The 17,789-nt window shown below is 37.9% G+C and overlaps 1 protein-coding gene across 1 annotated transcript in view; it reads right to left on the minus strand.

The window, feature by feature from the left end:
* The window catches only part of PPP3R1 (protein phosphatase 3 regulatory subunit B, alpha), a 39,299-nt gene that overhangs the window by 6,170 nt on the left and 15,340 nt on the right, over positions 1-17,789 (minus strand). Inside the window, exons 2-3 of the mRNA XM_058834092.1 lie at positions 8,828-8,867; positions 119-295 (exon numbers count right to left, since the gene is read on the minus strand). Of these exons, the coding sequence (XP_058690075.1) occupies positions 119-295; positions 8,828-8,867 (217 nt within the window). The remainder of the gene's footprint in view (positions 1-118; positions 296-8,827; positions 8,868-17,789) is intronic.

Below are 17,789 nucleotides of genomic sequence, written 5' to 3' on the forward strand. Positions count from 1 at the left end.
GGATTTAGTACCTTATTTTAGCAAATTTTCCTCATCTCTCCTCTCTCAGATGAAGAAAAACATGAAAGCTCTAGGAATTCTGAAGTACCACCACCTGTCACAGAACACTGTGCCTTACCTTTGAAATCCACTTCTCCATTGCCATCTGTGTCAAATATATCTATTACTCGCTGTACTAATGGGTTCTGTTGCAATTCAGGTAAAGACATGAACTCCTCCACGCTCAGAGAACCAGAGTTGTCCAAATCAAGCTTCTTGAATCTCTTTCCTAGTCGTTTTATCTCATCAGCATCAACTGAAATGAAAAACAACCCCATACTTAGAAAGGCTTCAGTAAACCCTTTGCAGTTAAACAACAAGGCACATTTCATTAATTTCCTGCAAGATTCTCTCCTACTTTACTGTAACTATTAAACACCTATAAAGGTAACATGAAATTCTGAAGAAAACACAGTTTTATTTTAAATAAGACTTACCTTTCTTTCTCCCTGCACCTGCCATAATACAGCTATTAGCCTTGTGACTCACTGAATACCACATGCTGACACAACATTTTGAAGGATTGAGGATGCTTAGCTAGTTAGTTCTTAGTCAGACAGCTTTTACAAATACCATTTATGAAGAAATTAAGGAAGAGACCAAGTGTTCTCTGAAGGAGCTAGCATTATGTTTACACTAGACTAACATAATATGTTAGGACAATGACAAAAGATAATTATATTCAATTATATTCAACTTACTAGCAAAACTAGTGCTTCTACAGCACACTGAACTGAGATCTCCTGGGATAAGTGTCAAGTTAAGCAGGTTAACTGTCCTACTGTTGACCAGTTATCTCTCACCTACTCAAAACATCCCCCTGACTGACCTAAAATCATTTTTCCTCTCCATTTCCAGACAGGAAAAAGATACACCTGTAGCCACAGCCTGCACACAGCTTTTTTTTTGTCCCAGAAATTAAAGTAGATTTGGGTTGTGCAGCAGCACGTCTTCATCTAATTTCTTTAAATTTATAGAGAATCTCAATTAAAGCATACACCTAGTACCCTATTTTACACATCTCATTATGCCAAGGATAGACTAAACCTGTGAATCCATAAACACAATTAAATGCAATCTTGTACACTGCTACTGCTGAAAGGCTTGAAAAAATTTCCCCAGAACAACCTGATAATATCCTGTCAGCAGCTCCATTTACCAGATCCAAGTCTGTTCACATGTTGCTCACCATTTTTGGCTATGAAGGAGAAACTGGGGTTCTCAGGAAGCCTAGAAGAAGCCCAGCATAGAGCAAACTACAGCAAACAGACCTTGCAGAACCTAAGGCTGCAAACTCCCCTAACCAACCTCCTCCTTAACCTGAGCAATTCCTTCAGTATTTCTTAGCTCCATTTAGTAGTGTGTTTGCTGTAATAGTAACAAAAATTGTATCCTATCTTCCACAAGGCATGTACCTCCACCTGACCCATTTCACATCACATTTGCACGTTCTTAGGCTTTTGTAAAAGTGCAGCATAAACCAAATAGCTCTGAGTCTTTTCAATACACAAGGTCAGCCAATCCGCAGAGCTTCATGTTCTGAAACTGTAGCCAACTCAAAACAGTGATCCTCTACCAACAGTAACCAACTTTGTTTTTTGTTTTTTTTTGTCTAAAAACCAATGAGACACAAATACAGAGTCCTCAGGACTGTATTATTTCAGATTGAGAGAGAGCCTGAGAGAAGTCCAGAGGCACAGATGATTTTTCTGACACTCTGCAGTCAGTCTCAGATACTGCTTGCAACTGCAGAGACAAAGGGCAAAAAACAGTGTACAGTCCCAGAATAATCTTCTCTTTCCTCTGCCAGAAAGTGACAGACCTGATTCTGCCTCTAGGGCTATAAAAGCAAGACTAAACATAATTTGCTTCCCTCGGTTTCTAGTAGGCAGTGTGGTATTTCACACAATTAACCTCTTGACTGCTCTGAAATATTCCTTTTACCCCAGTTTGTGCAGAGGCCTTGAACGTGAGTGGAGGTGTACCCTGAACAGTGCCAACACCACAGCAGGGGCAGCAGCACATTGCACAGGAACCCCTCTAGAGGACATAGAAGGAGACAGAGCACCATACAGTAACCTGGATGTAGAACATCATCATGTGACTAAAAGAATACAGTATTAAAGAGGAATGGCAAAGCAGAGCTCCACAGGCAATTTTAGGAGCTCCATCAGCACAAAATGCTGCTTCCCATCCATACACTGAAGGTATTTTCCAACTTTTGCCTCTGTACACAGAAACTCTTTTGCTTCCATTCATCCTTGATCCCAGTCCTGCCACTGGACAATTACTGGGCCCACCCCATCTTAATGCAAAGATAGCACCTTGGAAAGCTGCAAATGTGGGAACTTCATTTTTAGTGCAAGTTCTACTTGCAACTCGCATAGAAAGAGTTGATACCCCCAAAAAATCCTCACAGCAAAAGCATTTGAAAAAGCATAAAAATATTAAGGGTAGCTTATCACAGTACCTGTGTATTTTACTACCTTGTAAAGTAAGTGCAGGAATAGACATAATTTATACCCTTACTACTTCACTTTAAAACAACTAAACAGCAAACTCAAGTATTGTCTATGGTGTATATACTGTCAGTTTCTTACCAGAGTAGTGGAATCTCACTTCCAGTATTAACAGAAAGACTAATCTTTCCATTTGGTCATTCTAAAGCCTCCTAAGCAACCTAAACCTTCACAGTTCTGCAATTTCACAAAATCACAATGGAGAAAAATGACAGAAGCATTAACACAGCTGGATCTCTTGTCCCTTGCCACAAAAACTAATGAGTTAATGAACTGCAAGTTCTATAACATTTCCAAGTAACACATAAACTCCTAAGTACCAAAACACAGCATTTCATTTCACAAATTAGGATGGAAACATAGAGCTGCCTGGGTAACACCATTTTCTCACAACCCAGAGTTCACATTAAAGAAAGTCTTATTTCATTACTTCTGTTCCATTTCCTGCTTTGGGAGCTCAAGTCCATGCCATTTTTCCTCACAAATATAAGAGCAAAGACTGGAAATGACACCCAGAGTTCTGTCAATGTTCTGCTATGAAGTGGAGCTAATTAGCACACATACAAGTCACTCACACACGGCTGCACAGCTTAAATTGGCACAAGCTGGCACAAAAAACAGACAAGCCCAACTTTGCCATTGCAGAAAGACATGCTAAGAAAACAAACTGTTGTCAGAAAGGTATTTTATCTCAAGTTAATATATCTCCAGCAGGAACTACCAATACTACAAAAAGAATGTTTTCTTGTGGCATTCAGAAACTATTTCACAGAACACAGTATTAACAGCCAATGCTGCTCTGCCATCATGTGCTGGGCACAAGAACCACTGTTGGGTTAACCAGCCTCACATTTGCAGTTAACAGGGTCCTTAAATTCAAAAGCTAGCAAGTGTAAGAGAAGAAATTTTGTTTCATTTTTAAGATTGTAGGCAAGGAGGTCAAGATTATGGACAATAAAGATAAGAATCAGATCACAGGAAGGGGAGGAGGTTGCAGAGGCTTGTACGGCTCAAGAACGTTCATGTTTTGCTGAACTGTAGCAAAGCAACAACTGCCGCAATTATGAAATTAAGGATACTTGGAAAATGTTAATTACTCTTTCTCCACATATACACACATCCAACTTCATAGCTCATACCAGCTCAACTTCAATGCACAGTCCAGGTACAAACATCTGGAAACAGTTCCTACTAGAAATGGGATTACAAATTTCTCATTCTAAACCTTGAAACATTCAAGAAAAGGGTTTGCCTGGACTGGAGATCTGAGAAAGGTTCTTTTCTTAAGGGGCAAAAAAAAAATAAAAGGTCAAAAAACAGTACTGAAAAAAATTAGCATCTCTGCCAAAAGCTGACCAAATAGTACACTCTTCCAATGTTTTGTTTCTGGCAACTGACACACCACGAATGACAGTACACACAGGAGGAAATAATGAAAAAGCAAAGTAAATGCTGGACTAAGAAAATTTTCTTTAACAGTTCATGAGCACATAAATCTCTGTTCCTAATGGACTTATCTGGATAAACATGACATCACTGTGTCCTAACTGACTTTTACCAGAATTTCGTATCAGAACCTCATTATTTTTCCTTAAATATATTGCAGGCACCTCACCTCCCAGTAAATCCTTTCCACAAGCTGAATTTTAAAAAGCTTATGCACTTGAAAAAAAATTATATTTCAGTAGCATCTTTGTCTTCATAGAACAGCTTTAAGAAATAAGAATGCAAATATAAAATTAGGGATGAATACATCACAGTATAATATGTCTTAGATTTGCATACCTTCTGTCTATTCTTTCTTCAATTCAGTGTCTTCATTTCTGGTGACTCTCCTTGCCTATGCTGAATTTACCTAACAACTATGTAGGTCTTCTGGGGATTAATGCTTGTTTCTTCATTCTCCTTTGGATTTTTTAAAGGAAAACAGCATACATTTATGTGGAACGGCAGATTTCAGTAATACCTTATTCATTTTTTGTTGATATTATCTCCCAGAATGAACATATACAACAGTTCCCATCCAAGATGGATGCTCTCCATTTTTGCAAGGCCTTTATTTTCCTTGTCCTTATCAACAGACTTAAAATTCCACATAGTTCTCACTGAAGAACAGAGCACTGAATTAAATTTTTAGTCTGAACAAAAAATACAACTTTGTGTCCACACAAACTCAAGATCTTAAGTTCTGCTGGAAATGCAAGGCACAAGATAGTTCAGATCAAGGGAAAGCTGAGCTGAGAGGACTGATGGTGGCAGTAGCAGACAGAATTTAAGAAGACCAGCTCAGGAGAACTGGACAGATAAAAACATTAGGAACTCCATGTTCACAGTAGTGTAAAAAGGGCATAACACCATTGAGGCAAATCAGGAGGACTGAGCTTTGTTTACACTGTTTGAGGCAGAGTTTGCCTGTGACTCATCACCACAATGAACAACCCTGAGCATTCCTCTCCCTCAGATCTCAATTAGCCATTTTTGTGCTGTGCTCCCCAGCTCACAGGGGGCTTTGTGCTTCCTATGCCTTCCACCAGAATCTGACATTATCCCATCAGCTTGGCTCTGATGCCTGAGCTCACAAACTTACTAACTGGCTGGAAATAATAACTGCTAAGTGCTTTTCTTTAAACACCAAATTCTGCACTGTTCTAAACCACGTAGAATTATTTATATTTATTTCATAATACATTTTGAATCTTGTTCCCCTTGTAATTAACATAAGGTGGGTGTTAAATAGTTCTGGTACTAAGGGGATTTTTGTTAAAGAACTATCAGTACTTTCAAAAGATTCCTCTTCCATCCAAGTATTAAAATTCTTAGGGCCAACACCTGCTTCATCTCTTGAATTTGTTTGCATATATCTAAAAATATGATGAATCAGGTTAAAATGCTTCCAAGAAACTACATGCAAATGCTTCCCCTCACTCCCATTTTAGTGCAGGAACCTTATCTCCCAGTTGCTCATTTTCTAATATGCTGATCCACACCACTGAGCTCCTCAACTTCTTCCCCCAGCACAGCAGTAGAGGATGATCCATCAGATTTTAAAACAACTCTGCTTCAAATTGTTATGCATGCAACAATCTCAGATAAGACTGTAAAAACTATTAAAGTGGCAACTCAAAAAGCTTTATTAGAAGCCAATTCCACTGTGCTCTATGTTGAAAACAGTAATTTCAGAAAAGAACTTAATACTATTTTTTCCAGTTAACATAAAGGTACATAGCTTTCAATTAATGTAAGAGCCAAAAGTAAAGGATGCCCTAAAACTACAGGTTTCTGAAATCCACTACACTGAGTGATGCTTTAAAAGGATAATTGCTTATGTATTAAGAAGCATGGTACATCCATTGCTGCAGAGCACATAATATACACACAGACATCTGCAAAAAGTACAGACCTTAGAAAAGCTGTACATCTCTCAGCAATTAGGTGCTGAACACTTCTGAAATCCATAATGTTTACCCCTGTATTTAAAAGGTTGGCTTTTCAGATACTCTTAGAATACTGGCACAAAGGTTTAACTAACAAAAGCCAGACCAGAGTGTGGTCCCAGAGAGACCCATTTCCACTGATTTTTTCAAATATGAAATCATTATGGACAAGAATATTGCTAAGGTATTAGGAGAAACTTTAAAATTAATTTTAAATGTTTCCAGACTAATCTTCCCCCAGAAGAATGTATTGCAGAGATCTCAAAATAAAATAGAGCTTCAGCAAAACTTGCACCTCTACCTACGGTCTCATCTGATTCACAAATATAACGTTTCAGAGTAGCAACTAAGTCAGCCATTTCAGTTTTGGAGATCACATTTCAAAAAGATGACGCCCTTGAGAACACATTCAACCACTTGTCTTGTATATGCTTACACACAGCTGGCCTAATCCTTTTCATGACTTCAGATGTGTCAATTACTATTTCCTAAGTTAGATACTAGTCCTTCTTATCCTAAAATCTAAACACTCTACAAAAGAATGTTTATATTAAAAATACTACACCATAAACTATTCTTTACTGTATAACAAAATAGTTTTCTCTGTATCTTTTTGCTATAATAAAATTATCTTACAGATAATTTGACAGATTCTGGCTGACATCAAATTTTCACCAGGGAAAGTAGTGGTAGGTTTTCAGTAATTTCTGGTACAGCACAGCTGAGAAACAAAACCAAACCACTTTAAGGAATCCAACAACACTAAATCACCCAGTGAGAAGAACCAATATTCTAAAATAAAAGGCCAAAAGAATATGCTTGACTATTTAATGGTGTGCATCCTCTCCTTCAGTAACCTGAATTTGCTTCACATAACTGCCAACTTTAACACAAAGTTATTCTTATGAGACACCAAAGTAGCAACTGTAGCACCAAGCAGAGGTTATGACCCAATGCCTCCATGCAAACGGCATTAATACATTTTTACTAACTGGCAATCTTCAAAAGATGAAAATTCAAAATCCCTATCAGATGACCTTCAAAGACATCGTCTGGTCTTGCCTTGAAAGCTTTAGATCTGTCAGTAACTATTTCTGGGAAGCAGCAGGAACATTTAACATTTGAAAAATGATGTGAATGTCTACTTGGTGGACCTGCTTCCAGACATACAGCTGTGCACATCTATGCACATCAAAACCCCCAGTTTTAGAACATTGAGGCACACAGGATCTTTAAGCACAGCCCTATCACTGCAATGGCTGGCCCACCCAAGCAAAGGGACAGTGATAACTCCATTTTCCTGGTGTGTATAGTTTTGTTGCCCAGGGATACAGCTGACCTTTTGCTGTGAGAAAGGCCATCAGAGCAGAAGAAACTTTAATCATGCAAAACTTCACATTTAAACAACAACAGCCTCAACATATGGTTTAACCACAGAATATAATGTGAAAATCCTCACCTTCTCTGCAATCAAAATGGGCAAACAAGTTCAGTAATAAACCTTTAGGCTGCCCATTGCTACCAATGAATACAGCTTGTCCTAGAATCAGAAGTTAAGGATGGAGATGCTTACAACTCTGACATTGACACAGCTAACTAAAAAAATCATTCTTCAGAAACCAGTTTGTCTCTAACAAAACACTGACCAATAGAGCAGTAATGCAAGATTGAGATGTATATGTATACTATTCAGGAAAACACTACTGAAGTCTTCATCAAATACAAAACTCCAACCAGCTACTTGCATTTAACAAAATATACTGAGAGCATTACACAGCTATGCACTGCTGTGGATGATATTCTCCAGTGTTTGCAAACTTATGACTCAAATTAGAATTCAGGTAGATGCCCCTATTAGGCACACAGGACTTGCAAATTACCAGCTAAAGCCTCATGTCTGAAAAAAAACCACATTTAGACAAAGATTTCTACATGACTATCTGCTTTCTATTACAGTTTGAGTTATGAGAGCCAAAGGCCAGCACAAGCACATGACAAGCATTGTGAAAGAAATCCAGAAAACAGTCCCTCTCTTTAAGAGCTACCCTGTTTAAAAACAAGATCTGATTCACCCAAGATAAGGAATTTTATCAAGTGGTTCAGAAGACACATACACACATCTACACACACTTTAGGGCTGAAGAAAATCATTCCATAGGAAATGCAACTAAGAATAGGTACACTTAGCACAACACCACAAGAACATTTCACAAGACAACCCTTTCTTTGGTCAGCTTTCAGCAAAAAATACTTTGTCATTTTTACAGGGTAGACTCACCCCATGAGATGGAACAACAAATTTTATTCTCACATGGCCAAAAGCAAGTCACACCAAGTGGGTTCTCACCTAACTGCTTGGCTGCAAGCACACACAGGGGAAAAACAAAGCTCATTTAGTCTCAACCTCTCCTTCCTCTGAGGGCACAAAGCCAGTTAATGCAATATACTTCACCCCTAACACATCACAGACTGCACCATGAGCTGCTCCATATCCCTGAGGAACTGGCATCAGGACTGATGGAAAAGCCCCACTGGCTGAACTACACTTCACCCTACAGACATCAAGACTATCATAAGTTTTTTTTATATTCTAATGGAAGACTTAAAGAAAACCCTCAAAACCTTAAAGTGTTTTTTGTTTTAAAGATGGATTGATTTTTGATTTTACAATCTAACAGCAAAAACTGTATTATTTCCAAAGGTAATTTTTAACTTTTTGATTTAATTCTTTTGGTTAGTATATAAACTGTATACCATACATGGAAACTGTACATATCAAGCCCCAAACAAAATTCACTTCTGTAACAATACAGTGTAGCAATTAAAAAAACTTACAGTGCGAGCACATTTCCAAAGGGTAGCTTGCCTCATTTCCCTGAAACACAACAAGAAAAAAAGAGCAAAGTTGCAATTACTCCCAAATTAGCTTTGAGGAACTATTTACATTTCAGCATTGTAAAAATCTCAGGCAATACAAGTTACATTGTTATTCAAAAATATGTATTTCAGACCCAACAGTCATAAACAGTGTTTTATTTGGATAGATCTATATGTGACCAAAACAAAAAAAGAAATATAAAACCATTAAGAGGTCTCCTTAAATGAGAATTCCCACGAAAATGTCAGTTCACATTATTATAAAAAGAACTTCAATCCCATATTCTAAACTCGGAAAAACAAACTCACTACTTATACATTGAGCAAATGCTACTTTTCAAGTTAAAAACATTTAATTTCAAAACTTCACAAAACCTGCTTTACCGTTTTATTTCATACGCAGAAGCAGACGCATCCTTACGAATTCCGATGACAAATCTTACTCAATTTGCTTAAGAAAACTGTATCAAGTTTTCTTCCCTGAACCACCTGCCCATTCCCCCCAAAAAGGATTCACACAGCAAGAATCAAGCAAAAGAAGAGCTTTACATGACCACAAACTCAGACATAACAGCTTTACATTTAAATATTTTTGTAATGTACTACGTTAATATGTTCCTGCTTTATAACTGAACGGAAAGTCAAACTAAGACTTTAAATCCTTGCTACACAACAACACAGTAATAGCACAAAAAACTTAAAACTTTGAGGGTATTAACACTAAATTTGTACACATGCAAATTAACATTAACTACTGCAATATGAACGCAAAAAACCCACAAATTTTGTATTTTCCTCCAAATGCCTCACTTTGAGCCAGAGATCACAATACGCACATGCTTAATGACTTTTCTGAATCCATTAGCAAAGGAGCAGCCAGATAACTGAAGAGATTCATAACCACTTTCAAAACTAATGTTTTTAAGGGAGTGTGTTACACAAGAAAACTAAACATATTTCAGATGAGTCTAAGACAATCTATTCAGCAGTAATTCTCTTATGGTGTTGAGTATAAGGGATTCCACAGTTGAGCACTTGCAAAGAAAGGCTCGAAAAAATTATACAAAACTGAACAGATACAGAGAGATTACTTGACAGAAGGCAGGGGGAAGAATTACTTTTAGCCTAGAAGTTAAATGTGACTGCACTTCCTAATTAGAGCAAAAAGGGGCAGAACAAACATTTCATGAATCTAAACATGTCCAAGAGGAGACTTGGTATTGTTGTTGTTGAAGGGAATTGTTTGCATTTTTTCATCTCAGAAACGCTTTCACTTTGCTTATCCCCCACAATCCACAGGCTATCTTGCTTCTTTAAAAATGTTCATGCATCTGCTTTCTAAGTAGGGCAGCAAAAGGTACAGCCTTAATGTCTTCTCCAATGTCTACTTAGAACAAGACAAAGTAGCAGAACAGAAATGTAGATGAGGACCATCAGGCCACAAAAACCTCAGAAGCTCAGCAGGGATGTTCCTCAGACAAACTAATTGAACTGTGGCAGGGAATCCAGGAGAGCAGTGCCACGTGGAAAATATTGCATGGAACCCAACCAAAGTCTTAGGATAAATAGCAAAGACCAAAACAGGTAGCAAAAGGCTAGTGTATGCATATGACTATAAAAGGGTAGGGAATCTAAAACGGGAGAAAGCAGAATTTTGAGACAAGAAGAAACAGGAACCAGGGGATCCAGCTAGGCTGCTCAAGACACGAGGTCATGAAGAGGCAAGAAAAACACCAGACTGGAAGGCTGCAAATTAAAGGAGAAAGTTGAATTAAAACCAGTGCATTTATGCACATGCACACAAATATACAATCTTAACTACTACTGCTCTTTTGGGCATTTACATCCTTGTTCAGGTCTTGGGAGAAAATTAATTTCTGGTACGGGCTGCCTATAAACACATAAAATGCTTCTGAAAACTGAGCAGGATAAAACGAAAAAATGAGAATAACTGTTTTCAGTTCATGAAATGAGTAAGTGTAATGTTTATAAGGAGCCTTACTATACATTTAGATGCACATGCTAAATCATAAGCTAGTTATCTAAATGGAGTAGCCTAAAAAAGTATTTGGAGATCAGAGAAAAAAGTGAATAAACTTCAGCTTAGATTTTCTTTGAAATGGCTATGGCTAAAAAAAAAGTGTTCAGAATACTTACCTATCCAGGACTGGATCTTGAATATCTAAAAGGGTAGAAAAATCTAGTAAATTACAATGTAAAAATTACATGATTATTCAACATTTTCCACATAGTATTTAAGCAAAGTATTTTAAAAAGTAGTTACCTGCTATTGATGCGTTGAATATTCATCTTCACAGGAGAATCCAAAATTCTTGTAAGATTTAATAGGAGGTTGATGGGGGGGTGGGGGGTGTGTGTGGTACAAATAAACATCTGAACTACTCATGCCAAAATTCCTGTTTACACTGCTGTGACCTGGACAAACACAAAGATGGTGCTCTATACCAAAGCCTTGATCTTCAGAGGTTAAGAGGAATGATTTGGTTTCTGGAGCAGGCATTTTTTATCCTATTCCATCAGCAGCAGTACAAGATGGTTGCTTACTTGCCCCCAAATACAATCAGTAAGTGTATATGCTCTGAGACAGGAGATAAACCTTGAAACACAAGCACTAAGCTGGCTGAATATTCTGGTTGCTTAAGAAGCAAGGATTGTTTAAGAATAGGCAGACAGTAAGAAAAATGGAAGGTCTAGAGTTATATCCACATTCAGGTGTTCAGAAAAAAAGTAGGGAGGGAAGCACAGCTATGAGACATCATTAAGTATCAAACAGACCCTCTAAGTAAAAGGAAATAAACTGGATACACATTTTTATCTGTACAGTTTTAATGCAAACAATTACCTAATTTTAACGCCAGGTAAGGAAGCATTCTAAAGAACGCTGAAAAATATTCTTTGTGATTGAGTGCACTAACAGAAAATTTGAGTTACTGCAAATGATCACGATAATTATACAACTTATTCATTAAAGTAACACTGCATTTACACTTTATTTTATAGTTTTAAATTATACTAATCTATAAAGACTAAAGCCAGTGTAAAACTCCAAAGTTGTAATTTCATCTCCAATATAAAAGTTCATTTATACAAATGCATCTGAGTCACAAGGTTCTGACACAGCCCTAGATTGTCAATTTTAAAACCTCATTATAATATTAGTGTTTCCTGCCAGATATATCTTTATCATACCTCACAAAAAGTAAGAGTATCTGCTCATATACACTATTTCAGCACATTTAGAAACCAGTGACACATGGTTTGTTGAAGAAATGCAGCTTTTACAGAGTCAATGCTCCACAAGAGATTTACTTGGCACCTACACCCAGTGTAGAACATGCCTTCTTCCTCAGCTGCATCTGGGTATCCCAACCAGACTGCAGGAACTCCACTCTCTCCCAAGCTGCATCAGTAGAAAATGCAGCTGAGATACTACAGATACTTTGAATATCCTTATCCTTTTAGAATAGTCTTGAAATTTTCTTAAATGCTGTTAGAAGCCTGTGCGTTAATTCCCAGTTAAAAAGCCACAAAAATCACGACTTGTTGACAAAAATAATTACAGATAAGGGAAAAGTCCAAAATCTACTAATGGAAGGCTGACCCAGTTCTGAGTATTGCAGAAATACCAGTTTCCTAGAGAGAAGTCAAAACACATCACTAAAGGAGCTGATGTGACACATAATGTGTTCCTTTAAGAACAAAAGTAGGTTTTGCAATTTTCTACTAAGTATTCTTTTCTCCTTTCAGCAGCTGTACCTTTTTACTAGGTAAGAATAACCTCTTAATGGACTTTAGTTATTATACCTTCTGTAAATTATAAATAAAAAAGTCTTTGTTGATTTTTTCTCCCCTGGCAGTTATTTCAAATACTAATCACTCTTTCTTCTTAAGATCAGTTTTATACATGCTGCTCCAAGGTACAATAGTTAAGGCAATTATCTTGACAAGTTTCCTCTTAGTGAAAGACATGAAGATCTATGGATAGAAAATAAAAAAGGAAATTAGCAATTAGCCAAATTAGTAACATAATTTCAATTCTTAGCTGCAGTTGTTTATACAAAACAGCTTGTACACAGACATCACACTGCAAAGCAGTTCTTCAGCATATATTAGTAGAACACTGTTTCTAGGTCTGATTATGCATTACTTTTCTGCATGATGTGCATTTTTCTGAAAATAGTTCAGAGAGATAAATCACAGCCTTAGCCCTCAATTAGTTTTCTTTTTTGCCTTTTTTTTTTTTGCCTTTCTTTTTTTTTTTTTTTTAATAAAAGCAGAAAATGTGTTTAAATATCAGCAAACCACAATTTCACCTTAGGACTAATCTGAAATTCAGCCCTCCAAAGGGGGTGGGAGGGCGTGTGAGTCACTACAAATGAAAATTAATTCCTGGACAGTCTAAAACATTAGTTCTTTCAAAGATTCTGATTTGTTTCCACAGCCAGGCAGTAAATTCAACACAGAGCAAAAGTGGTCTCCTGACCTCTTTAGTTCATGTACAGGCGTAGTTGACCAAGATTTACTACTTTCTCCAGCAGCATACAAAAGCAATGCAAGATGTTCATCCTTGTAAATTGCCTTAAAATTGCCAACTGCCTTGTCACAGCACTGGCTGTTCCACCTCTGCACTAGATGCTCCTGCATTTGTGTTTTTAATGCAAGGGCACCTCTTGAGGTGTTGGCAACACACTGTATGCTGTGCTTCTTGCATCTGCTCCTATACCTTCTACACTATTTATTACCACTGTCAGCAAAAGCAAGCAACTTCAGCAGGCAGTGAAACAGTCCAAGTCATGTCAGCTGGGGACCAGAACTAGGCATTATCAAGATAGCTAACTTCAATTCTTAAGTTACAAAAACGCTGCTTTCCATCATCCCTTACTACAACTCAAAAGAATGGGAGTATTAAAATGAAAGATGGAAACAGCTAGCAGCTCACTTCTAGTGAGAGTCCACAAGACCCTCTTCCCCGTTTCACAAACACACAAAATGCTTATCTGTCTTTTCTCATTCTTCTCCCAACCACCAGAATTAATGATTGATGACAATTACCTGTTGCAGAGAATTCTTCCTCCTCCTTCGAGCTCATTTTCCATGTATTGTCACTTTCATAAAGCTTTAACAATGAAGAACTGCTTGGTGAAAAGAAGTTTGATTTGGTTGGGGTTTTTTCAACCATCATTGTTTAACAAATTACTAGAGCTTTGGCTGTCAGAGGTTGGTATTCCTCACTAAAAAACAGCAAGCAAATAGGCAAACTAAAAATGAGGGTATGTGTTTTCAAGACTCTATAAATTTCTGCATGAATAGGACATGCCACACAGACACATCTACAGTGGTTTAAAATAAATTTCACACAAAGCCCAGGAAGCTTTAAGCCACTTTAATATTTGAATTTCTGAATTAAATGTTGGTCACAAAAATATGCAAGATCTCACCTATTGTAATTTATACATTTTATAAGGAATTTACCAGAGAATTAAAACATTAAAAGGAGTTTACCAGAGAGCAGATGAAAGACACACACGAAGTTTCTGTAGACACCACAAAAAATACAGCTTTAAAACAACAAAAGCAAGAACAAGATTTCAGCCAAAAAAAAAGCAGCAAGAAAAATACTTTAATCTTCATGAAGAGTATGAATATATTTATACTTTGCCTTTTTTGTTAAATTCAGTAACAAGAAGAAAAAAAACTCAAAAACCCTTGAACAAACTACTCAACACAGAAATGTTGTATCAGTCCAAGCGGAGTCTATGAATCAAGAAAAATATGTCACTCATTATCTTCTATTTAACAGAAATATTCAATTTATATACAGAAAAAGGAAACTTGTAACGGAAATGTTATAGATAAGACCACCAGGGAATTTGGCATCTGTGTTTTGACTTGGAGTAATTAAGTCACCTTTTAGGCTTTTTATTGTAGGCAGTAAATAAATCTGCCTAAAATTTGAATATCCAAACATAATTACCTGAAAACAAGACTTAACTGAAGAACTGGTAATAGTGTGAACCAGCTGCCAAAATTTAGCAAGTAACATTTAAAACATGTTGGTGACTTCTGCATTGTTTTATGCAAAGCAACTACTAAGTACTTGGCTTTGCTTAAAAGTATTCCAGGCAGAGAGAGTGCAACTCTCCTAAATCCTTTCTCCTCCAATTAGCAGTTCTCTAACACAAGGCCTTTACTCAAAGAAATCTACCTCTGAGGTTCTTACACTGGTACTAATGTTGAGTTAGATTTTGTGATGCAAAATTAAGTGAACCCAAGAAATTAGAAGACATTGAATAAGAAGGTTTGTGGAAGTTCAGCCTGAGAGCAGTGACAGTTTCACTGTTGAGCCCAAATTCTCAGCCTGTTTTCTAAGAACATGTGCTAAAGAAGGAATTAAAGAAATACATAAAAATTCATGTGAGGTGACACCCACCTCACATTCAGTAAGTTCAAAAATTAAATATCTCCTAGCAGTAAGCTAGACCACACTCACCAATCATACATTATGTTTTCAGGTCAACAACAAATCCAGTCTATCCTGAAGCGAGGACAGTATGACAGCAATTTAAGATCCAAGACTTCCAAGCTGAATTCAGTTCAAATGACAATTTATTGAGCCTTCATGACTACACAACAATTTTCCCCACCTCAGCTCTGCTTATGTTCGTTCTATTCATTGTTGTAACCCAAGTCCATGACATTTCCATGGCCATCACCTTGGCTATCCAAAAATCCAATATATTTTCTGGCACTGGACTGTCAAATCTGGGCATCTTGCTACCCTGTGGTGTGAGCCTTTGCTGCTGCTGGACACAAAATTAGTCACACGGACACAGTTCGAGGTGTGGTGAAGGAAGAAGAAAGCATTATTATTTCTCTCAAAATTTATAGGTTTCTGACCATGGCCAGGGAGGGGATAGTCAGGATAACACTTTCCTAACCACACTGGCTGTGAGAGGTGTCCATCGAAAGATGTGTATCAGAAAGAATATATACATATCTATGTTTACAGTTACTGTCTTGGGAAAGTCTTTAGAAACTATGTCAAGATCGAAAAACTGAGTTTTCAGGACGACAAGCCTCCAGTAATCCACATGTGAAACAGAAGGAATTAAAGAGGATACAAATGAGCAGCAAATTCTTATAGGTTATACAGGAAAGTCAAGGATTAAAGTAAAAAATAAGGTAAGAAAACAGAGAAGCAGCCATAATGTTACCAGGTAAGTAGCACAGACCACAAGTGTGACAGTGAAGGACTCAGGTATTTCACTGGTATGTAAGAGTTATAAATATCTACGCTTCTTCAAGTAAAATTTGCCATTAAAATCAGTAACTCTTATTATGAACACAACTCTTAACAGCTAGAACCAGCAATATATATTGAATTCACAGGATGGCACAAGTAATGAAAGAAATCTGTTTTGGTATTTCCTTACCAAATAAATCCTTCAATGGTCTATATGCAAAAGAATGAACAGTATTTTTATGGAAGAATATCCACCACTTGTTTATTTAATTCTTTAATCAACCAGCAACAAGATGCATATTGTAGCAATATATTATAGTCATTTTCTCCTGGACCCCTGAAGACATAGCTGCAAAAGCAAACTATGAAAGTTATGAACTGACCTTAAATGTTGGTATTTAGGTTATTTTGGGTGCAATCACACACTGCACGCAGAACCAGAGCAATTAGTGTATCTATCAGTCCCAGTAAGCCTGGGTTCATGCAAGGCAGGCCCTGCTTGGCCAATTTCAACTCCTTCTATGGCAGTGTCCCACTTAGCAGATGAAGGAAAGGCTGTGGATGTAATTTACCTGCACTTTAGGGAAGTCTTTGACATTTGTCTCCCACAGCATTCTCTTGGAGGAACTGTCTCCGCATGGCTCAGATGGGCCAGGAGTCCAAAAACTCTCTGGATGACCAAGCCAAGAGTGGTGGTGAATGGAGCTGTGTTGAGCTGGAGGCCTGTCACCAGCTCCCCAGGGCTCAGTTTTGGGGCAGGTCATATTTAATACTCTATCAATGATCTGGACAGGAGGATCCAGAGTGCTCTTAGTCATTCTGCAGATGACACTATGGGAGTTTTGCTCTGCTGGAGGGTAGGAAGGCTCTGCAAGAGGGATCTGGGCAGGTTGGATCAATGGGTCAGGGCCAATGGTATGAGTTCAACAAGGTGAAGTGGGGTCCTGTCCTTGGGTCACAATCCCAGACAGCACCACAGGCTGTGGGAAAAGTAGCTGGAAAGTGACCCAAAGGAAAATGACACAGTGGTGTTGACTGACAGCAGCTGAACACAAGCCAGTGTGCCCAGGTGGCCAAGAAGGCCAAGGGCATCCTGGCAGCATCAGGAACAGTGTGGCCAGCAGCACCAGGAATGTAATTCTTCCCCTGTGCTTGGCACTGGTGACACCTCAAAACCTCTATCCAGCTCTGGGCCCCTCATTTCAAAAACTACATTGAGGTGCTGGAGCAAGTTCAGGGAAGGTTTGGAACGTAAGTCCCATGAGTAGCAGCTGAGGGAGCTGGGGATATTTAGCAGGGGAAAAAAGGGGATTCAGAGGGGACTTTATCTCGCTACAACTCCCTGAAAGGAGGCTGTAGCCAGGGTGGGGTTCAGGCTCTGCTACGAAAAGGACAAGGGAAACCGCCTCAAGTTGCACCAGGGAGGTTCATGGCAGAAAAATTTCTTCAGCAAAAGTGGTTAAATATTTGAACCAGCTGCCCAGGGCTGTGGTGGAGTCACCAACTCAGGAAGTGTTAAAAAAAATAAGTTGACATGCCTCTTTTCCAGTTTAGTGGGCATGATAGTAATCACTCAAATTGGACTTGATGATCTTGGAGTTCTTTTCCAACCTTAATAATTCTTTGATTATTTTTTACCTTCCTTTGAGCTGTTAA

The sequence above is a fragment of the Poecile atricapillus genome, chromosome 3 (genome assembly GCF_030490865.1).
Source record: "Poecile atricapillus isolate bPoeAtr1 chromosome 3, bPoeAtr1.hap1, whole genome shotgun sequence".
NCBI classification, from domain to species: domain Eukaryota; kingdom Metazoa; phylum Chordata; class Aves; order Passeriformes; family Paridae; genus Poecile; species Poecile atricapillus.